At 55.5% G+C, this 19,839-nt stretch overlaps 2 protein-coding genes across 8 annotated transcripts in view; both read left to right on the forward strand.

Moving 5' to 3' along the window:
• Nucleotides 1-4,625, forward strand: part of OSBPL5 (oxysterol binding protein like 5) — a 68,218-nt gene extending 63,593 nt beyond the window's left edge. For all 6 annotated transcript variants that reach the window (XM_081238703.1, XM_081238698.1, XM_081238699.1 and 3 more), the window contains 3 exons: nt 1,145-1,283; nt 1,725-1,827; nt 3,529-4,625. In XM_081238703.1, coding sequence (XP_081094829.1) covers nt 1,145-1,283; nt 1,725-1,827; nt 3,529-3,667 — 381 coding nt within the window. In that variant the 3' untranslated portion in view covers nt 3,668-4,625. The remainder of the gene's footprint in view (nt 1-1,144; nt 1,284-1,724; nt 1,828-3,528) is intronic.
• Nucleotides 4,626-6,903: 2,278 nt separating this feature from the next.
• On the forward strand, nt 6,904-19,207 carry LOC308620040 (uncharacterized protein). Of its 2 annotated transcripts, none has more exons than XM_081239390.1 (9): nt 6,904-7,083; nt 7,878-7,965; nt 8,889-9,017; nt 10,298-10,412; nt 11,894-11,973; nt 16,373-16,471; nt 16,982-17,007; nt 17,802-18,101; nt 18,300-18,494. In XM_081239390.1, the coding sequence occupies exons 1-9, from the start codon at nt 7,030-7,032 to the stop codon at nt 18,351-18,353; spliced, it is 945 nt and encodes a 314-aa protein (XP_081095516.1). In that variant the 5' UTR covers nt 6,904-7,029; the 3' UTR covers nt 18,354-18,494. The 2 variants fall into 2 exon arrangements, with proteins under 2 accessions (XP_081095516.1, XP_081095517.1); XM_081239391.1 differs by lacking the exon at nt 18,300-18,494 and adding an exon at nt 19,073-19,207 and having other exon boundaries at nt 6,905-7,083.
• Nucleotides 19,208-19,839: the final 632 nt, after the last annotated feature.

Consider the following 19,839-nt stretch of genomic DNA (forward strand, 5'->3'; position numbering starts at 1 on the left):
TGGGAGGTGCCTGGGAGGGCAGGTGGGAGTGCAGGTGGGAGGTTCCAGGAGACACAAGGAAGGAGAGCTCCAGACAGAGGTGCCTTTTGAGGGAAGCCTGGAGTGGCCCCCACCACGTGGGCAGGTTCCACTTGTGGAACAGCACACGCTACACCAGCTGGGCACCCACTGTGCACACGACCGGGGGGCATGGCCCACCCGGGGCAGGGAGGGGCGGACTCTCCATCTTGCCCAGGGGCCCCAATTTTCCCAGCAAACAGGGGCCACAGTATCTCACCAGCCACGTGTGTCCCACCCACCCTTCCGCCACATCCCGCGGCCCCTCGGCTTCGACCAGATGGCCCCAGCCCCTTGCACACGTGTCCACTTGACGCCCCTCTGCAGCCTCCTCCTTCACTTAAGCCTTTCCAGTCGGCTCAGGCCCCACCAACCCCAAAACCTGTCCATACGGCAAAGTCCACCTGGGTGGACTGCCCCACCCTCCATCTCTGTCTGTACCTCCCATCGCTGACCCCACCCCCAGCACTGACCCCACCCCCATTGGTGACCACACCCCCCAGCACTGACCCCACCCCCACTGGTGACCCCACCCCCCATCGCTGACCCCACCCCCTATCGCTGATACACATCAGAGCCACAGGGCCCTAATGCAGAGCGTCCAGGCACCATCCTGGGCCCGTCTGTTGGACACAGGCCGGCTGTCACCTGGCCACTCCTGTACTCAGGGGGCTTGTTTGAGGCCAGCCAGCCTGGGGGTCCCTCCACGATGGGGGAGCCCTCAGCTCACACACTGAGCGGGTCCCTGGCCCCACCCCCATCATCTCCGCATGTACTGGGCAGGACCTCGTGACGGTCCCCAGGCCACCACAGAGGGGCCAGCAGTCTGCATTACCCCTGAGGACACTGAGGCCCGGGGGAGTGAGGCTCCAGTCCAGGCAGGCCAGGGCCAGACCTCCTCTGTGCACCCAGAGCCAGCAGTTCCCTCCTCTGCCGGCCGCCTCCTCTGGAGCTGCCCTGGCATAAGCCCACCACCACGTCCCCAAGGCCAGCGACACCCCAGCAGGTCCCCGAGGGCACAGTGGGCGCACGAGGGTGCGGTGGGTGTGGGTGAGCTCCCGGCCACAGCCGCTCCATCTTCCTCCAGGGGTCTGGCCCCGACCGGCGGCTCCGCAAGGCCAGCGACCAGCCGTCTGGCCACAGCCAGGCCACCGAGAGCAGCGGCTCCACGCCCGAGTCCTGTCCAGAGCTCTCTGACGAGGAGGAGGACCGTGACTTCGCTCCCGGTGAGCCCTCCTGGGCCAGGCCGTCTTCAGGGCGGGAGGACAGAGAAGCCGAAGGGCAGATGGGGGTGTGGGAGGGGGCAGGGCTCCCGAGTCTGCACTCAGGGGGCGGGGCCCGTGCGAGGGGCGAGGCTGTGCCCTGTCCATCTGTCTGTGACTCCCCGGGTTGGCTCCTGCCTCTCTGCCCCCTGCCCTCAAGGGGGTGCCTGTCTCCCCAGCTTGGTCCCCACCTCTGGGCGAATCAGAGGCCAGCTGAGCCCGGGGTTCCCTCTGGAAACATCCCTCGGCACCACCTCCCTGTATTACTAGCTTCACCTGAAGGCTTCTGTGAGGTGGGACACGGCCCCAGGACCCCACCTGCTGGCTCCCCAGACATCCCCGCTCATCCTCACTTCTCCCCCCCACCACCCCATGTTCCCTTGTCCCCCCGGTCCTGCATCCCAGGCTGCAAGAGCCCGTGCCCTCGGTGTGGGAAGGAGGCGTGGCGGCTGCAGTTGCTGCACGAGGGGATCCTGTCCATCCGGGAGGCCCAGCAGGAGCTACATAGGTGGGCCATGCTCGGGGGTCCAGCCGGGGCTCTGGGTCAGAGAGCAGGAGAGCCAGAGCCGGCGGGGGGTGAGGGCAGGCGTTCACCTGCACTGTTACTTGGGCTAGAACCCTCAGGACTTCAGACGGTCTGGCTACGGGGCGAGGACAGGGGACCTCCTGGGTTCTGCCCTCTGCAAGGGGCGGGCAGGGCAGAAAGCGGCGTGTGAACAGGCTGAGCTGGCAAGGAGGATGCTGGGTCTGGCGGGGGCTTGATGGAGTCCAGGTGAACCAGGGCAGGGCTGCCCGTGCTTGTGGCGGGTGGAGCAGACAGAAGCTGGAAGCAGGTGCTGCCAGCACCGGCCCCCCGAGGATGTCTCCTACCGCCCCGCGGTGGCCCCAGCTGCAAGGATAGTGGGTCCTCAGGAACAGCTGGGTGAGTCATCTCGGGGAAGACTGGGAACACACTCTGTTTGGCCAGCACCAGGAGGCAGACACTGCTTGCCAGCTCTGCCCCAGAGCCAGGCTCCAGGCTCCAGCAGGGCTGCAGGACTCCCGGCCTGTGGGACCTCGGGCTGTCCCTGCCTCAGTCTTCCCATCTGTGAACTGGGGTGACAGCAGTGGCCCTGGGGTGGGAGGAGGATGGAGCACAGGGCTGAGCTCTGTGCCTGGCACCCAGCGAGCGCTTAACCAGCTGTTAGCATCGGAGCTGCCCTCAGAAGCCTAGAATTTCATGCCTGTGACCCACCCATACGTGGCATAGAGGCGTTTCACACCTTTTTAGCACCCCACTCCACTGCAGGCTGTGTGGGGCCGAGAGAGGGAGAGGAATGCTGTCTCCGTGGTCAGGGAGGGCTTCCTGGAGGAGGATGCAGGTGGGCAGGGAGGAGCTGCAAAGGGGGAGAGCAGAGGCCAGCACTGAGAGCAGAGGGCACCACAGGTGGGCCGCTGCCGGGAGAAGGGCGAGTCAGGGGAGGGGGCGGAGATGGTGGAGCTGAGCCCAGAGGCCGTGGGAGCCGGGACGGTCGGGGTGGCCGTCTAGCACCACTGAAGGAGACTAGCTGCAAGGCGGGTGGCCGGAAGCTTCTGCTGAGGTCCAGACACACAATGACGTCAAAAGTCCAGGGCGGGGCTGTGGGTTTCCTGGGCTGCCATACAGAGTACCACAGGGAAGCAGCTTCAACCACAGACATTTACCTCTCCCAGTCCTGGAGGCTGGAAGTCTAAGATCAGTGCAGGGCTGGTCCCTCCTGAGGCCTCTCTCCTCGGCGTGTAGACGGCCGTCTCCTCCCTGTGTCCTCACAGGGTTGTCCACTCTGTGTGTGTCTGTGTCCTGACCTCCTCTTCTTATAAGGACACCAGTCCTACGGGATTAGGGCCCATCCTAGTGGCCGCATTTTACTTTATTCACCTCTTTAAAGGTCACATCTCCAAATACAGTTGCATTCTGGGGCGCTGGGGGTCAGGATTCCAACAGAGGACTTTGGGGGACACAGTTCAGCCCATAACAATGGAGGTGGGAGGGAGGATGTAAGAGGCCCAGCTCCCCCAGCCTTGACCCCCACCCCCTCCCTGGAATGTGTGCCCAGGAAGCGCAGTGCAGCCACTGTGCCCTGGGTCCCTCCCATAAACGAGCCCTCCACCCCCATGTGCACCCCGGGGCAGGGATGTGCCATCCTGCCTGGGCTGGCCCTGGCTGAAATGCGGCACCCTGTCATTCCAGGCATCTCTCGGCCGTGCTGAGCTCCACGGCACAGGCCAGGCAGGCACCGGCCCCGGGCCTCTTGCACAGTCCCCGCTCTTGGTTCCTGCTCTGCATGTTCCTGGCGTGTCAGCTGCTCATTAACTACATCCTCAAATAAGAGCCCTTTGGGGACGGTGTGGGCATCGCCTGCAGAACTCGGACAGCCCCAGCCTCCCTCCCAGGCACCTCGCACTTTAAGCCAGCCCTGTGGAGGCAGAGACTCAGCGAGCACGGCCGCTGTGGACAGAGGGGCCTACGGTGGCACAGCAGGAGGAGGGACCTGCGGGGCCACACGGGGTCCTCCCGGGGAGGCGCTGGCCTTAATGCTGAAGCCAAATGCCACATTCGTCGTGCACTGCACTCCCTGGTGACCTCGTCCCATCATCCCCGGTCAGCTTCAGGGGATTGATGGCGGAGAGGCAGGAGGGCCTGCAGGGCTCTGGATGTTGTTCCCCAGCAGGGGTGAGTAGGGGGCTTTGAGGAGCAAGCCGGGACCCCAGGTCCTCCTTGGGCCTAGCACACAGGTCATCCCTTCCTGAGACCCTGCCCACATTGCCCTGGAGGGGCCACAGGTGGGCTGGGGGCGCCAGCTGGGCTGCTTTGGAGAAGGCGCTTGGGGCTTTATTCTGCCTTTGTGCTGTTTGGACCGAGCCCAGTTCGTATACCTACAGGACCCGCCCCACCTCCCTCAGCCAGGACGTGCCAAGCTGGGGCGGGCACATGTGAGCACGGTGTGCCTGGGGACAGCATCCCCGGCCCGGAGCCTGAGTTGGACACTTTGCTCAGATTGATGCACGGTCTTCTTCTCCCACACGTTTTTAATAAACGCAATCGCAATATTTTAGGCAGGCTGCGAACAGCGCCTGGCGTCTGGCCTCCATTCCTGTGTCAAATGCCAGGGTGTGTGTGTGTGTGTGTGTGTGAGCATCTGCACATATAGATACACACGGAGCCTTAAACTATGTTGTGGCGGTGTCATCTGAGCTGATTGTCCAGTTTATGTACCCATGTTCTTACCCTCCCCCAGTTTCGGGACATGTCTTTGCTCCATCCGTTGAAATAAACAGACACACATATTGTGTGTGTTGTCTTCTTGGGGAACTTCTGGAAACTGGCGGGGGTGGGATGTCTTTCAGGGGAGAAACTCAATGCCAGCAGAAGCTGTCTGGGGCTGGAGGGGCCCAGGGAAGGGTCCGAGGCCCTGAGGATGGAGGGAGGAGGTCCGTGGAGGATGGGGGTGCAGTTAGTTTGCAGGGAGCCGTTAGAAGCAGCCCACCCTGCTGAGCCAGTGCCAGGAAGCTGGGGTCCTGTCAAACAGCTGCTGAACCAGCTGAGGACACGGGAGGGGCACTGCCCACCGGGGCCTCCAGGGTGGCCCTCAAGCCCATTTGGCCTGGTCCCTTCTCCACAATAACAGCCCCCTCCCTGCCCTGCTGCCCCCAGCCCAGCCCTTCAGTTCCACTGTGGCCACCATTCCCAGTACTCACAAACACCAGGGCCAGGTGAGTGGGCCTCCCTTTTCTGGGACAGCCCAGGATGCCCCTGAAGGGGAGGGTGGGGACAGCTGACTGCAGACCCCACGCATCACAGTACAGGGAGACTGCAGCCCAGCCCTGACAGTACATGAAGGATGAAAGACACAGAGGGAGAGGCCGCAGGACAGGATGGACTTGGACTGGGGCCGAGGAAGGGGCAGGTGGGCACTGCCATCCCAGCCCTCACGCCTGCACTAGGCAGACGGGACTCCCAGGATCCCGCATCGAGGGCAGTCCTTCTAGAGTGGCTCTGGATCCCCATGTGGTTGTCACTCCCTGCTGAGGGTGGGTGCTTTCCAGGTGGAAGTATTCTGCACCTTGTTACTGAGGCAGGCTGCTCTGGACCCAAAGCCCTGGGCCACCTGTCTTGCACCCCTGGCCCCTTCAGAGCCAGACGGGGCCACCTTGCTGAAGCCTGATCCACCAGCCCCTCCAACCCCTGGTCCCTGCAGCCTCAGAATCTCCTCCAGAATTCTCTTTATGTCCTTGGTAGGCCAATAACTACTCTAACAAGGAAAAGAAAGCTGGGTGGGCATCGTCCCAGGGGAACAGGTGGCCAATGCCCAGAGGGGTGGCTGCAAGGGCATCACGCAGCCCCTCCGTGCAGTAAAAACCTGGACGTGGTTTCAGGGTCCATCAGCCACCTCTTGGGTGTCCAGATGCTGGTGGTTAAATCTAGAATGATGCAGGGTCCAGAGCTGGGCCTCCCACCCTCACGTCCACTCAGCACCCATTTCCCCACTCCGCTGACAGTGTGCCTGGCTTGGCTCCCAGGGCATCTGGGCGGGAAGAGGATGTTGCAGCTGGACTAGGAGAGTGGAAGCTCAGGAGGGCCTGTGTGGGGTCCCCACCTCACCCTCTAGGAGACCCAGAGCAGCAAAGAGAGAGGCCGAGGAGATGCACTTCCTTGGGGACACGGTGACAGTCACCTCACCTTGTCACCTCCTTGGGTGAACAGCCAGCAACCTCTAGTAGGAAGAACTTCTAGCAGAAGCGACCTGGGTCCCAGGCAGGGCTGAGAGACTCAAGCAGCTGAGCGGGCCCCCTGGAGTATGGGATTCCGCGTGGGGGCGGGGGACGTTGGAGGAGGTTTAGGAGATGAAGGGGCGCGAAGCTCCCTGTGGATGTGCCTGGGCTGCATCCTGCTCTCCCCACGAAGGAAGGGTCTCCTCCCCTTGAATCCCTCTCATCCACCTCACGCGCCTCCCTCATCAACGTCGCTCCCGCGGGCAGCTCAAAAGATGCTGTGGGTTGAGGCGGGAAGGGAGAGGCAGACGCTCGGTGTGCGGCGGCCACCCGAGCCCAGGTCGGAGCCCCTGGGGCATCTGGGGCCGAGGGCGCAGGAGGGGCAGGTGGGGGGGGGGACCGGCGGTCGGCAGCGCGCTCGCCCAGGAGGGGCTGGGGAGGGGGGCGCGGCAAGCGAGGCGCTCCGTCCTTTCCTTTGCAGCGGGGTCTGTGCAGACACCCTGCCCTCCCCCGCCCCCTCGGAAGCGACTGGGCAACAAGTTAAACTTGGGGGGGAGGGCCGGGAATGGCCATCCCGGGGGCGCCGAGGCCCGAAGCCCATCGGTGGCCCCGGCGCGGCGACGGCCTGGGCTGAAGACCTTGGCATCTGAGGCGGGAGACGCGGGGGCCAGGGACGGGCAGGGCCGAAACGCCAGTCTAGGACCACCGGTCCTAGGCGTCTCCTCCGCGAGGCCGACCTACGGGAATTCGGGGAAGCGGAGAGTACCGGTTCCAGAAGGGAGGCGTGGCAACTGGGAGGAGGAGCCCGTGGGTGGGGCGAGGGGAAGGCCGTCCGCTCCGATTGGGTACTTTGGTCAGAAGCTCCCCTCCGATTGGCTGTGAAGTCAGAAACTTCTTAGTGAATGGGGCCCGGGGGTCGACGGGTAGCCAGGCTTGGAAGTGTGACCGCGGTTGTCAGCTCGTCCGCAGAGGCGTCGCGATGGTGCTCCGGGCGCGCGCTGTCCTGGCGGTGCTGCTGCTGCTCGCGGCTCAGGTGGGACGGCGGCGGAGGGGCCTGGGGGAGGGAGGACTCTGAGAACGGGAAGGGGGCTGTGGCCTGGGCGCGCGTCCAGAGCGAGGATGACGCGGGCGGCGGGACATCCCGCATCCGGATTCCCATCCCGAGCAGGTCGCAACGGGAAGTTTCCAGCACCCAAAGGCCCAGGCGGGGCCGAGCCCGCTGCACATCCTTGGTGACTGAGCGCGGGGAGCCCCAGTGGAAGGAGGGGAGGAGCATGCGGAGGGACGGGACTGCGGAGGGCCGGGGCTGCGGGGGGCCGGGGCTGCGGGGGGCTGAGTGTGTGTGTGTGTGTGTGTGTGTGTGTGCACATTCAAATATATTACAAAGATGTACACATTCAGATACACATACATACTCAGATCCCCGTTCCCAACCCATAGACAATATCCTTTCTTAACACAGTCTATATGCAACAGGTGAAAAAATTAACTATAGACTAGAAACAATCAAATACTAAATTCCAAAGGATTACTACCACAAAGCGTCTAGTTCTGGCCATGCAAATAAAATAGGCGTCCACCATCGAAGTAGCCAACAAATCCACATGCATTTGGGAACTAAAGAACATATTCTCCCCAAATAATACTGCTCTGTATCGCGAGTTGAACAGCACGGAGATGCTGCCCCGAGGAAGCCCACTCCCACGAGGGAGGCAGTGCTCCGGGCTGGGGGGTGACTGCCACTCCTTGCTCAGGCGTCTCGGTGTCTGCTTCCATCAGGAGCAGAGGCATCTTTTGATAACGCCAATCTCCTCTTTCTGATTGAAGGTGACCATGGCAACTGGGGAGACCCGGTGTAACCCGGGCGAGTATGAGGTTACCAGCCTTCGCCGCTGCAGCAAACTCTGCCCGGCTGGTGAGTCTGGGACTGCTTACAGAGCCTTCCGGGGCAGACCCTGCCTGGGAGGAGGGAGGCCGCAGTCCCTTTGAGCAGAGCTGGGGGCTGCCTGTGGGGAGTACCTGGCTGTCTGTGGGTGGGAGGGCCTCTCCTGGGCAGCTGCCCAGTGCCCCACCTCTGCACCCACCTTGGGGGCTCTCGTGTGAACAGAGTGGTGTGTGCTTATTTTGAGATGGGTGAGGTGAGTTCAGCAGGGCTTGAGGACAGAAGTGGGGGCCTGTGCCCAGGCTGGACACGCCCACCTTCCCACCCACACCCCATCCACACTCAGACAGGTGTGCCCACATGATCAATGAAAGTCCCTTCACGACCTCCTCTTGTGAGGGTCCAGCCACACACCTGTACCATCACTATGGGCATCGTCCACTCACACACACCTGCACACGTGCCTCATTTTATCCGGGAAAGTGTGCCTTCCGGGGCTCCTGGTTCAGAGACCAAACGCCAAAAACCTGGACACTCAGCCCCGTATCCTCCCCACACACACCCGTGCACACCCACCAATACACACACTACATACATTTATACACACACATCCATGCATTCACACGCACACCTACATGAGCCACATGTAGGAAAGAAAGGGACACAGTTGGTCCAACATGAAATCCTGTGACCTCTGCCCAGCATCCACATACTGCATGGCACCAGTAAAAGCCAAGGGGCAATTCAGGTCCCCGGTTTCTGGGACACCTGTGGCCTCGGATCAGTCCAGAATGTTCCAAGGAGATGGGAGGAGAGGGGTGGGTACTGTGCAGGGGGTCTGGCCTCCAGGTGCCTTGGGACCTCCTCATGCAGAGGCCTCAGAGACCAGGCGGAGTCTGCAGCAGAGCAGGAGAGCCCTGGACACCCACCTCCCCTCCATGTACCACCTGCCACAGGCTACTACGTCAGCAAATATATAGACCAGGACCACAGCGTCGGAGAATGCAGGGAATGCGAGTCTGGAACCTTCCAGGCCCACCCCAGTGAGGAGAGCAGCTGCATGCCGTGTTCCCAGTGCCGGGAGGGTGAGTGGGCTGCCGTCCAGGCTATGTGCCCCCGTCGACGGGCCCTGTGGGAACCTCCCCAAAGGAAATTATCACAGAGGAACACGGGGATGAGGCTGCTAGAGCAGACATCACAAAGTGCTTGTTTTTATCATGATGCTGTGTGTATTGGCTAAAGAATCAACCTACAGGTCATTAGGATTTCAGAGTTGCTATGTATAAGGATGATATACAGAAGTTCTTCTAAATCTCTGTATATCAGTGACATTGTTTTTTAAAATCTAATTGAAAAATACCACTTGCATTAGCAAAAAACCCCAAACAAACAAGATTCTTTGGAATAAATCTAGCAAAGCATGTATAAATGTATAAGTGAACAAACAACATTTAAGGAAATCTAATTATGGAGAGGAATACCACAAGATAGTAAGCAAGAAGGCTCAATATTTTGTTGGGGGGTTTTTTGGGCCGCACGGTGTAATTTGCAGAATCTTAGTTCCTGACCAGGAACTGAGCCTGGGCCACAGCAGTGCCAGTGCCGCGTCCTAACCACTGGACAGATAGGGAACTCCCTCAGTGTTTTAAAAGTATCAGTTTTCCCAGGAATGGTTCTTAGATGCAGTGCATTCCCAATGAAAATCAACTTATCAACTTATCATGAATGTATCAACTTAGGCCATACACCTTAAGTAGATACAATTTTTAATTGTAGAAAGGAAACTATCCCAATAGGAGATTTTATAAAACTGGCTGTGCTGACAGTTGCCAAAACAACTTCCTTCTTTCCTACAGGAGGAAAACAAGATGGCACACTGGCTCCCCCAAGTACTAGGACTCTGTACAGAGAGACAGTTCAGCAGTGTGATGTTCACGTGGGGGTGGACAGTGGGCCGCGTGGAAATCGGCCCGTAGATGTGAAATGTGGGGTGTGGCCCAATGACCGAGCCCGTCACAGGCGAAAGGGCGGAATTCCCCAGTGATGCTGGGAGAGACCGTTCACTGTCCGTGCTGAGTAGTGCTCTTCTGTTCTTTGTGGGGCAAACGAGATGGACAGAAGGATTTGGGGGTGTTCCTGAGCAGTTGGCCCTGTGCCCCAGCCCAGATGGCAGGGGCACCCACGGGCCCCTCCACAGACACTCCAGATGCAGGGGATGAGGTCTGGCTGGTCCCCGTCTCCATCCCTGCTGGGGAAGGAGGGGGGGTGAAGATTCTGAGGCTTTGACTACGAACCTGGACGTGGCCGGCGTGGGCAGGACAGAGTCCAGGCCCCTGTGACTGACCCTCGGCCTTCCCTCCGGCAGATCAGGAGGTGGTGACTGAATGCTTCCCAACTAGCGACCGGCTATGCCAGTGCCAGCAGGGCAGCTTCTACTGCGACTCCATGGACTGCACAGAGAGCTGCTTCCGGTGCAAAAGGTGTTGGCCTGGGGTGTGTGAGCTGAATAAACAGGCCTGGGCATGGGTTCCCCTCCTCCATTCACTGCCTGTTTGGCTTTGGGTCACTTATTCTCCCGCCCCCTTCCCGGAGCCTCCGTTTTCCCATGTGTAAAATGGGGCTAATGGTAGCACCTGCCCCACAGAGGTGTCCTGAAAAGTCAGACAAGTCACCGGGATGTTGCCACCTGGTGACGGACTGGAGTCAGTGCTCATTCCTTCCTTCCTTCCTTCCTTCCTTCCTTCCTTCCTTCAGGTGTGATCATGAGCCCCGCTGTGGCCTGCAGGTCTTATGGCAGGCCTGGCGCCCCCAGCCATGGTGGAGACCATCCCATGAGGGACAGAGGGGATGCTAGAGACAGGTCTCTAGAGCAGAGGCCCCGTGAGGGAGGGAGGGAGGAAGCTCCAGGCAAAGAAAACCACAGGCAGAGAGGACGGCAGTACCACGCCCTGAGGCAGGGTGGGATGCCCACTGTCACGGTAAGAGTTTCCTGGGGCTGCTGTAACAAAGCACCACAAGTGGGTGGCTTTTAATAAACAACAGAAATGTATTCTTTCATGGTTCTGGAGACCAGAAGTCCGAAATCAAGGTGTCAGCAGCCGTGCACCCTCCGAAGGCTCTCAGGGAGGAATTTCCCTCGCTTCCTCAGCTTTCCATGTTGCCGGCCGTCTTTGGCGCTCCTTGGCTTGTAGACGCATTGCTTCAGTCTCTGCTTCCGCCTCCAAGTGGTCTTCTCCCTGTGTGTTTGTGTGTCTGCATCTTCACGTGGACTTCTCTCTGCCTGCATACAATTTCCTTCTTGTAAGGACGCTGGTCATTGATTCAGGCCCACCCTGATCCAGTATGACCTCACCTTAACACGATTACATCTGCAGAGACCCCATTTCCAAATCAGGTCCCATTCTGTGGTTTTGGGTGGGCATAGATTTTTGGGGGGACTTTGGGGAAGACATTTACAGTGGTAAAGCCACTTGTAAAATCGCTCACATTTGTAGACTCTTAAATACAACTCAGACCATGTCGAATTGTTGGCTTGGGAACCGGACAAGTCCAAAGTAAGGACTGCCCTCAGGTCTGGTTTGATCAGGGCTCTGGCTTCTCTGGACTTGCTTGCCTGTCCCTTCTCCATGAGCTTCATCTTTAGGCTGACTTCCCTCTTGGTAGAGATACGGCTACAGCAGGTCCAGTCCTCATAGCCACGCACATCTCTATCTGGGAACAGAGACAGAGGGAGGCCCCTCCCCTATATATCAGAGAATCCCCAAGCTTTGTTCTCATTGAGCCAATTTGGGCCAGATAGCCCGGGAAGTGCCAGACACTGATGGCCTGAAGCCTGGTGGGGCAGCACAGGACCCAGGGCTGGTCCCTCTAACCCCTGACCGGTGGGTTTTAAGAAGGATGCTTTGGGCTGGGCCTGGGTGGGGAGGAGTAATGCTCAGGGTTTCTTTATGCTTCCTCTCAGGTGTGAAGGCAGCACCATCCTTCAACCCTGCAACGCCACAAGGGATACAGTTTGTGCCATAGAAATTCATCCAGAGGCTGGTAAGGATCTGATTCTGTCTCTTAAATCCATAAAAGTAAAAAGTTGAGGCTCTGTGGGCCCTAAGGTCCCTGTTGTCACAATTCAACTCTGCTGCTGTTGCTTGGCTGTGTGTGAATAAAACTTTATTTATAGCAGCGGGCAGTGGGCGAGATTTGGCCCATGGGTCGCCGTTCATACACTCCTGTCTTGTGTAAATAAATAGAATCCTTGGGGACAAGCTGTGGCTCTGCCATCCTTGTCCCCATGTTGGGGCCGTGTCGGCTCAGGCACTATTCTTTTTTTTATTATTGAAGTACAGTTGATTTACAATATTGTGTTAGTTTCTGGTGTACAGCAAAGTGATTCAGTTTTATATATACATACACGTATTCCTTTTCAGATTCTTTTCCACTATGGTTTATCCCAGGATACTGAACATAGTTCCCTGTGCTATACAGTAGGACCTTTTTGTTGGTCTATTTTATATATAGCAGTGTGTACCTGTTAATCCCAAACTCCTAATTTATCCCCCCTCATCCCCCCTTACCCTTTGGTAACCGTAAGCTTGTTTTCTACATCTGTGAGTCTGCCTCGGTTTACTAAACATGTTCATTTGTGTCGTATTTTTAGATTCCACAGATAAGTGATTTCATGCAGTATTTGTCGTTCTCTGTCTGACTTACTTCACTTCATGTGATCATCTCTAGGTCCATCCAGATCGCTGAAGATGTCTTGCCCATTTTTATATTCAGTTGTCTGGGGTTTTCATTTTCTTATTTTTGATGATTATTTATAAACATTGGTCATTATTTATAAGCTTGGGATACAAACCCTTTGTATCAGATATCTGCACCCACTTCTGCCCCAGAGGGTGACTTTTTACTCGCTTTATGGGGTCTCTTGTGGACAGAGGTCCTTCATGTTAATGAGGTCAAGTTTGTGGCTGTTTTCCGCTATGGTTGGTGCTCTTCCTGTCCCGGGTGAGAAATCTTTGCTCACCCGGAGAAAGTATTCTGCTCTGTGGCCTGCCAGCAGCTTCGTGGTCTTACCTTTCTCTTTTTCACTCTACACGAACCTGGAATTGGTGTTTTGCGAGGTGTGAGGTAGGGGTCTAGGTTTGGTGTATGTTTTCCCACTGCACATATCGACTACCCCGTTTTGTGTTTTGAAGACGATCCCTTCCCCGCCCTCAGTGTTACTTGGTCATAACTGAGCGCCGTGTCCATCTGGGCTTCCTCTCTGTCTGTTCTGGGGCCAGTGCCACTTTCCTGCCAGCCTTGACGTTGGAGCTGAAGTCCCCCTTGCCTCCTTCCACAAGGTCGTCAGGCCACCCTTGGACTCAGCACATCCGCTGAGATTTAAAAATCAGCTTGTCAATCTCCTTCTGTTTTAAATAACATGCAAGGACCTTTTTTCTTTAAATTTTTACTGGAGTACAGTTGGTTTACAGTGTGTTAGTTTCAGGTGTACAGCAGAGTGAATCAGTTATACGTATACATATATCCACTCTTTTTTAGATTCTTTTCCCATATAGGGCATTACAGAGTATTGAGTAGAGTTCCCTGTGCTATACAGTAGGTCCTTATTAGTTATCGATTTTATATAGAGTAGTGTGTATGTGTCAATCCCAATCTTCCAGTTTATCTCTCCCCCACCTTACCCCTGGTAACCATAAGTTTGATTTCTGCATCTGTAACTCTGTTTCTGTTTTGTACATAAGTTCATTTGTACCCTTTTTTTAGATTCCACATATGATTGATATTATATGATATTTGTCTTTCTCTGTCTGACTTACTTCACTCAGTATGACAATCTCTAAATCCATCCATGTTGCTGCAAGTGGCGTTATTTCGTTCTCTTTTATGGCTGAATAATATTCCATTGTATATATACCACATCTTCTTTATCCATTCATCTGTTGATGGACATTTAGGTTGCTTCCATGTCCTGGCTATTGTAAATAGTGCTGCAGTGAACACTGGGGTGCGTGTATCTTTTGAATTATGGTTTTCTTCAGATATATGCCCAGGAATGAGTTTGCTGGATCGTATGGTAGTTCTATTTTTAGTTTTTTAAGGAACCTCCATACTGTTCTCCAATATGGCTGTACCAGTTTACGTTCCCACCAACAGTGTAGGAGGGTTCCCTTTTCTCCACACCCTCTCCAGCACTTATTGTTTGTAGATTTTTTTGATGATGGCCATTCTGACCAGTATGAGGTGATACCTCATTGTAGTTCTGATTTGCATTACTCTAATAATTAGTGATGTTGAGCATCTTTTCATATGCTTTTTAGCCACCTGTATGTCTTCTTTGGAGAAATGTCTGTTTAGATCTTCCACCCATTTTTCGACTGGGTTGTTTGTTTTTTTAATATTGAGCTGCATGAGCTGTTTGTATATTTTGGAGATTAATCCTTTGTCCGATGATTCATATGCAAATATTTTCTCCCATTCTGAGGGTTGTCTTCTTGTTATGTTTATGGTTTCCTTTGCTGGGCAAAAGCTTTTCAGTTTAAGTAGGTCCCATTTGTTTATTTTTGTTTTTATTTTCATTACTGTAGGAGGTGGCTCAAAAAAGATCTTACTGTGATGTACGTCAAAGAGTGTTCTGCCTGTGTTTTCCTCTAAGGGTTTTATAGTATCTGGCCTTACATTTAAGTCTTTAATCCATTTTGAGTTTATTTTTGTGTATGGTGTTAGAGAGTTTTCTACTTTCATTCTTTTACGTGTAGCTCTCCCGTTTTCCCAGCACCACTTATTGAAGAGTCTGCCTTTTCTCCATTGTATATTCTTGACTCCTTTGCCATAGATTAGGCGACCATAGGTGCGTGGGTTTTTCTCTGCACTTTCAATCCTGTCCCATTGATCTATAATTCTGTTTTTGTGCCAGTGCCATACTGTCTTGATTACTGTAGCTTTGTGGTATAGTCTGAAGTCAGGAAGCCTGATCCCTCCAGCTCCATTTTTCTTTCTCAAGATTACTTTGGCTATTCGGGGTCTTTCGTGTTTCCATATACATTGTAAAATTTTTTCTTCTAGTTCTGTGAAAAATGCCACTGGTAATTTGATAGGGATTGCATTGAATCTGTAGATTGCTTTGGGTAGTATAATCATTTTCACAATATTGATTCTTCCAATCCAGGAACACGGTATATCTGTCCATCTGCTTGTGTCGTCTTTGATTTCTTTCATCAGCATCTTACAGTTTTCTGAATACACGTCTTTTGCCTCCTTATTCCTAGGTACTTTATTCTTTTAGATGTGGTGGTAAATGGGATTGTTTCCTTGATTTCTCTTTCTGATCTTTCATTGTTGGTGTATAGGAATGCAAGAGATTTCGGTATATTTATTTTGTATCCTACAACTTTACCAAATTCATTGATGAGCTCTAGTAGTTTTCTGGTAGCATCTTTAGGGTTTTCTATGTATAGTATCATGTCATCTGCAAACAGTGACAGTTTTATTTCTTCTTTTCCAATTTTTATTCCTTTTATTTCTTTTTCTTCTCTGATTGCCGTGGTGAGGACTTCCAAGACTATGTTGAATAATAGTGGCGAGAGTGGGCATCCTTGTCGTCGTCCTGATCTTAGAGGAAGTGCTTTCAGCTTTTCAGCGTTGAGTATGATGTTTGCTGTGGGTTTCTCGTATATGGTCTTTATTATGTTGAGGTAGGTTCCCTCTATAACCCGCAAACACTTTTAAAGGCTATTATAACACCAAAACAGAAGGCAGAATGAGGAAGGGCCTGATCAGAGAATAAAGAAGAGCCTTTAAGCAGAATAGTGGCACCACATGAAAGACTCGCTCCTTCCTCCTCTGTCCTTGGTGACAGATTGCATCAGGGTGGCCGAGCGTCCATGGCTCTGATGGGCCCGCCCCGCCCCCCGTGTCTGTGCGACCACAGCTCCTGTCAGCGCTGGGAGCTCAGCAGGGTGAGACGGAGACACCCCAGTGGTCACACCAGAGGTCTCCCCAGGGTGGACCCTGCCCTGTCCCTTGGGCCAGCGTGGCCCGGCCCAACTGCCATGAGGACTGGCCATCCACTCCCTCCTCCCAGCCTCCTCCGGGCTCTGCGTGCTGCTGGCCCAGGAGTAAATCCTGCAGCTGCGACCACTCACACCTGAGCCCCATCCCGGGATGCCAGGGCCTCTTGCTGCTCTGCTGGCAGGTGAGACCTCCTGCTGCTTCCAAGGATGTGAGCAACAGCCCAGGGCCTCTGAGCCCAGGTCCTGTCTGAGCAGGAAGGATGAGCCTGTCGTGCCTCCTGCCGGGGAGGTTCGTGGCGACAGTCATCAAGAGAGCACTTCGGGGCCTGGAGAATGGCGGTGCTGCCACCACGCCCAAGAGCAGCACGTCACTTGGATGAGGTGAGCGTGCCTGACACTGCGACAGCATTCTCTGTTTTGCCTCCTTGCAGGAAACCTAAAGTGGTCGTGGATCCTCCTTGCTGCGACCGCGGTCCTTTCCATCACCACGGCCATCATCACCACCATCACTCTCTACTACAGAAGAAGAGGTAAATCAGAGTCACGCTGATCCTTGAGGAAACCAGGTCAGCAAGAGCATCAGGAGCTCAGAAATGGGGGCTTGGGGTCAGTGGTTCCTGACGGGAGCCTCTCGTTTGAACACAGCTCTGCTCACTTTCCATCTCGGGGGCCCTGCACGTGTCTGGGCTCGGAGCCACCTGTGGCATGCTCCCCGACGTGCAGGGCTTGAGACCAAAATCGCAGGGCAGCTGCTGGGGACAGGTGTCCAGGGGGCCGGGGGCCGGGAAGCCAGGAGAGACGGGTGCAGCTCCAGCCAGGGGGTCTTGGAGGAGGCGGTCCCTGGGTGCTGGGGAAGCTTACCAAGTAAGTGCCCCTCCTGTGTTTTCCCAGCTGTGTGGTTTTTCCAGTCGGTTGTCGGTTTTGGGAAACTAAGTCCACTTTCTTGACTGTGAATTCAAGGCATTTCCTCTCCTCACAGAAGTCGCTGTAATAGTTAATATCAGTTGTTTTCAGCTCTCTCTCTTCTTCTTGATTTGCAGAAAATCCAAAGGAGCCAGGCAGCCCTGTAAGTATCACCCTGGGATTTGTCCAGTGAAGCCCCAGGAGGTGGAGGGGTGGGGGACAGCCCCAGGCCTTCCCCGCTGCGTCCACACTTAGCCTGTGCAGTGGTGTCTGCGCCCACCTTAGCAGAGCCCTGGAACATCTGTGCTGGAAGATTTAAATTCTGCTGAGGCACAGGGGACAAAAGGCTTTCTTTGGTATCCCAGGGCTGCTGAGACAGATCCCCATAGACGGGGGGCTTAAAACATTAGGAGCTTACTGTCCCACAGTTCTGGAGGCCAGAGATCCGAAATCAAGGGGTTGGCGGGTTTGGTCCCCTCGGGGCTCTAGGGGCGGGTCCTTCCTTGCTTACCCTGGTTGGGGCTGGACTTGCTTGGCGCTCCTTGGCTTATGGGCATGTCAGTCCAATTTCTGCTGTCTTCAGACAGCCTCTCCCCGTGTGTCTCTGAATCTCTCTCCTTTTAAGGGCACTAGTCATAGGATACCGGTCCCACTCTTATCCAGTATGACCTTGGCTGAAGAGACCCTATTTCTAAATAGGTCCCATTCACAAGTACTAGGGATTAGGATGTGGATATATCCTTGGGTGCCCACCATTCAACACACCACAGGCTTCTCTTGGGATCCCCCAAGGAGTCGGTGGCAGAGCAGGGACCTGACCCCGTGCAGTGTTCCTCTCTAAAAGTGCACAGGCCTTGCTTACCTATCAGACAGTTGGCATTTCTTTCCCTAAAAGTGGCTTGGGAAGGGCCTGTCCTGCAGGCTCCTGTCACCAGAAGAAATGACTTTGTTCTTTAGTCACCCAGAAGCATCCAGCCCAAGGAGATGCAGATGCCCATGGACCTTGAGAGGGGCCAACCAGCCCCTGGTGTGGAGACCAGGCCGCTGTCGGAGGTGGAGGACTCAGCCCTGGCGCCCGAGGCCAGGACCCGCCCGGGGCCCTCCAAGGACGCTGGGGAAACCTTTGAGCTACAGGAGCTGGGGGCCGAAGGAAGTCCAGCAGCCCCAGAGCAGACACTACAACAGACTCAAGCTCCAGAGGCCCCCAGGCCCCCAGGCCAAGCAGAGGTGTCCCCTTCCCTCCACAGCCTGGAGCAGGTAAGTGGACCATTGGGAGGGTCTGAAAGATGACCAAGGCCCTGCTCGCTGAGCGCCTGCTACATGCGGGGCTGTGTGTGGCGCTCTTGCAGAGGTCTTGTCTGAGTTTCCTGGGGCTGATATAACAAAGTCCCACAGCCCAGGGGCAGGGAGGGGGGTGTTTAAACATCAGACTTTTATTGTCTCATGGTTCTGGAGGCTGGAAGTTGGAGATCAAGGTGTCGGCAGGGTCACTTCCCGCGAGGGCTGTGAGGGAGAATCTGGTCCAGGCGTCTCCCAGCTTCTAGTGGTTTCCGGCAATCTGAGATTCCTTGGCTTGGAGAAGCATCCCCTCATCTCTGCCTTCATCTTCACGTGGCCTTCTCCCTGTGTGTGAGTCCCTCTCCAAATTTCCCCCCCCTTCTTTTTTTTTGTTTTTTGCGGTTCGCGGGCCTCTCACTGTTGTGGCCTCTCCCGTTGCGGAGCACAGGCTCCGGACGTGCAGGCTCAGCGGCCATGGCTCACGGGCCCAGCCGCTCCATGGCATGTGGGATCTTCCCGGACCGGGACACGAACCCGCGTCCCCTGCATCGGCAGGCGGACTCTCAACCACTGCGCCACCAGGGAAGCCCGAATTTCCCCTTTTTATAAGGACCCCAGTCATACTGGATTAGAGGCCACCCTAGTGACCTCATCTTAACTTTATCGTGAGCAACAATGCTGTTTCCAAATACGGTCACAGTCACAGGTACAGGTACTGGGAGGACTTCAGAACCTTTGCCGGGACACAGTTCAACCCATAACCTCCCCCAACCCTACCTGCTGTCTGAGGGTGTAACAGGGAAGAGCCAATTCTGACTCCATGTTTTATCTGTTTCTTTGATTTTAGCCTTTGCTTTTCATTGCTTTTGTTACTATAATCATACATAATGGCCTGCCTCAGGGAACCCTGCCCCTCTGCCTGAATATTAAACTAAAGTGCCTCTGTTCAGCTCACAGGAAGACAGTCTGACCCTGCCCACACGTGAATGGCTGCAAGAAAGAAGAAATTAATGCATCCCCTCCTCAGGGATGGTCATTCCAGGAGATGATTTGCAAGACTGATGGTCCTCTTTACTTTACTTCCCCACCGCCTCTCCCTCTCTATTCTGACTTTTTTTTTTTTTTTTTTTTTTTTTTTGCGGTACGCGGGCCTCTCACTGTTGTGGCCTCTCCCGTTGCGGAGCGCAGGCTCCGGACGCGCAGGCTCAGCGGCCAAGGCTCACGGGCCCAGCCACTCCGCGGCATGTGGGATCTTCCCGGACCAGGGTACGAACCCGTGTCCCCTGCATCGGCAGGCGGACTCTCAACCACTGCGCCACCAGGGAAGCCCTATTCTGCCTTTTAACTTTACTTCCCTGTCTGATTCTATAGAAGAAACTGGCATCCAGACCCCGATAAGGTGGTTATTTTGAGACACAAGTCTGCCATCTTCTTGGTCTGCCGGCTTTCCAAATAAAGTCGTATTTCTTGTCTCAACACCTCATGTCTGACTTATTGGCCTGTGTGCGGTGAGCAGCGCGAGCTTGGAGTCGGTAACAAGGGGACCATGGCACCAAGTGGGGGCAGAGGCTCAGCGTGTGTCCTCGCTGGGCCCCAGGGCTGGGAAACAGCAGGACCGAGGAGGCACAGCCTGCTGGTGCTGGACCCTGAAGCCTCCTGCGCTGTCAGCAGAACTGGGCCAAGCACCTCCTGGGTGCCGGGCTTGGCATCTGGAGAA

This window comes from Mesoplodon bidens (assembly GCF_964165515.1).
Source record: "Mesoplodon bidens genome assembly, chromosome: 7".
Lineage (NCBI taxonomy): Eukaryota > Metazoa > Chordata > Mammalia > Artiodactyla > Ziphiidae > Mesoplodon > Mesoplodon bidens.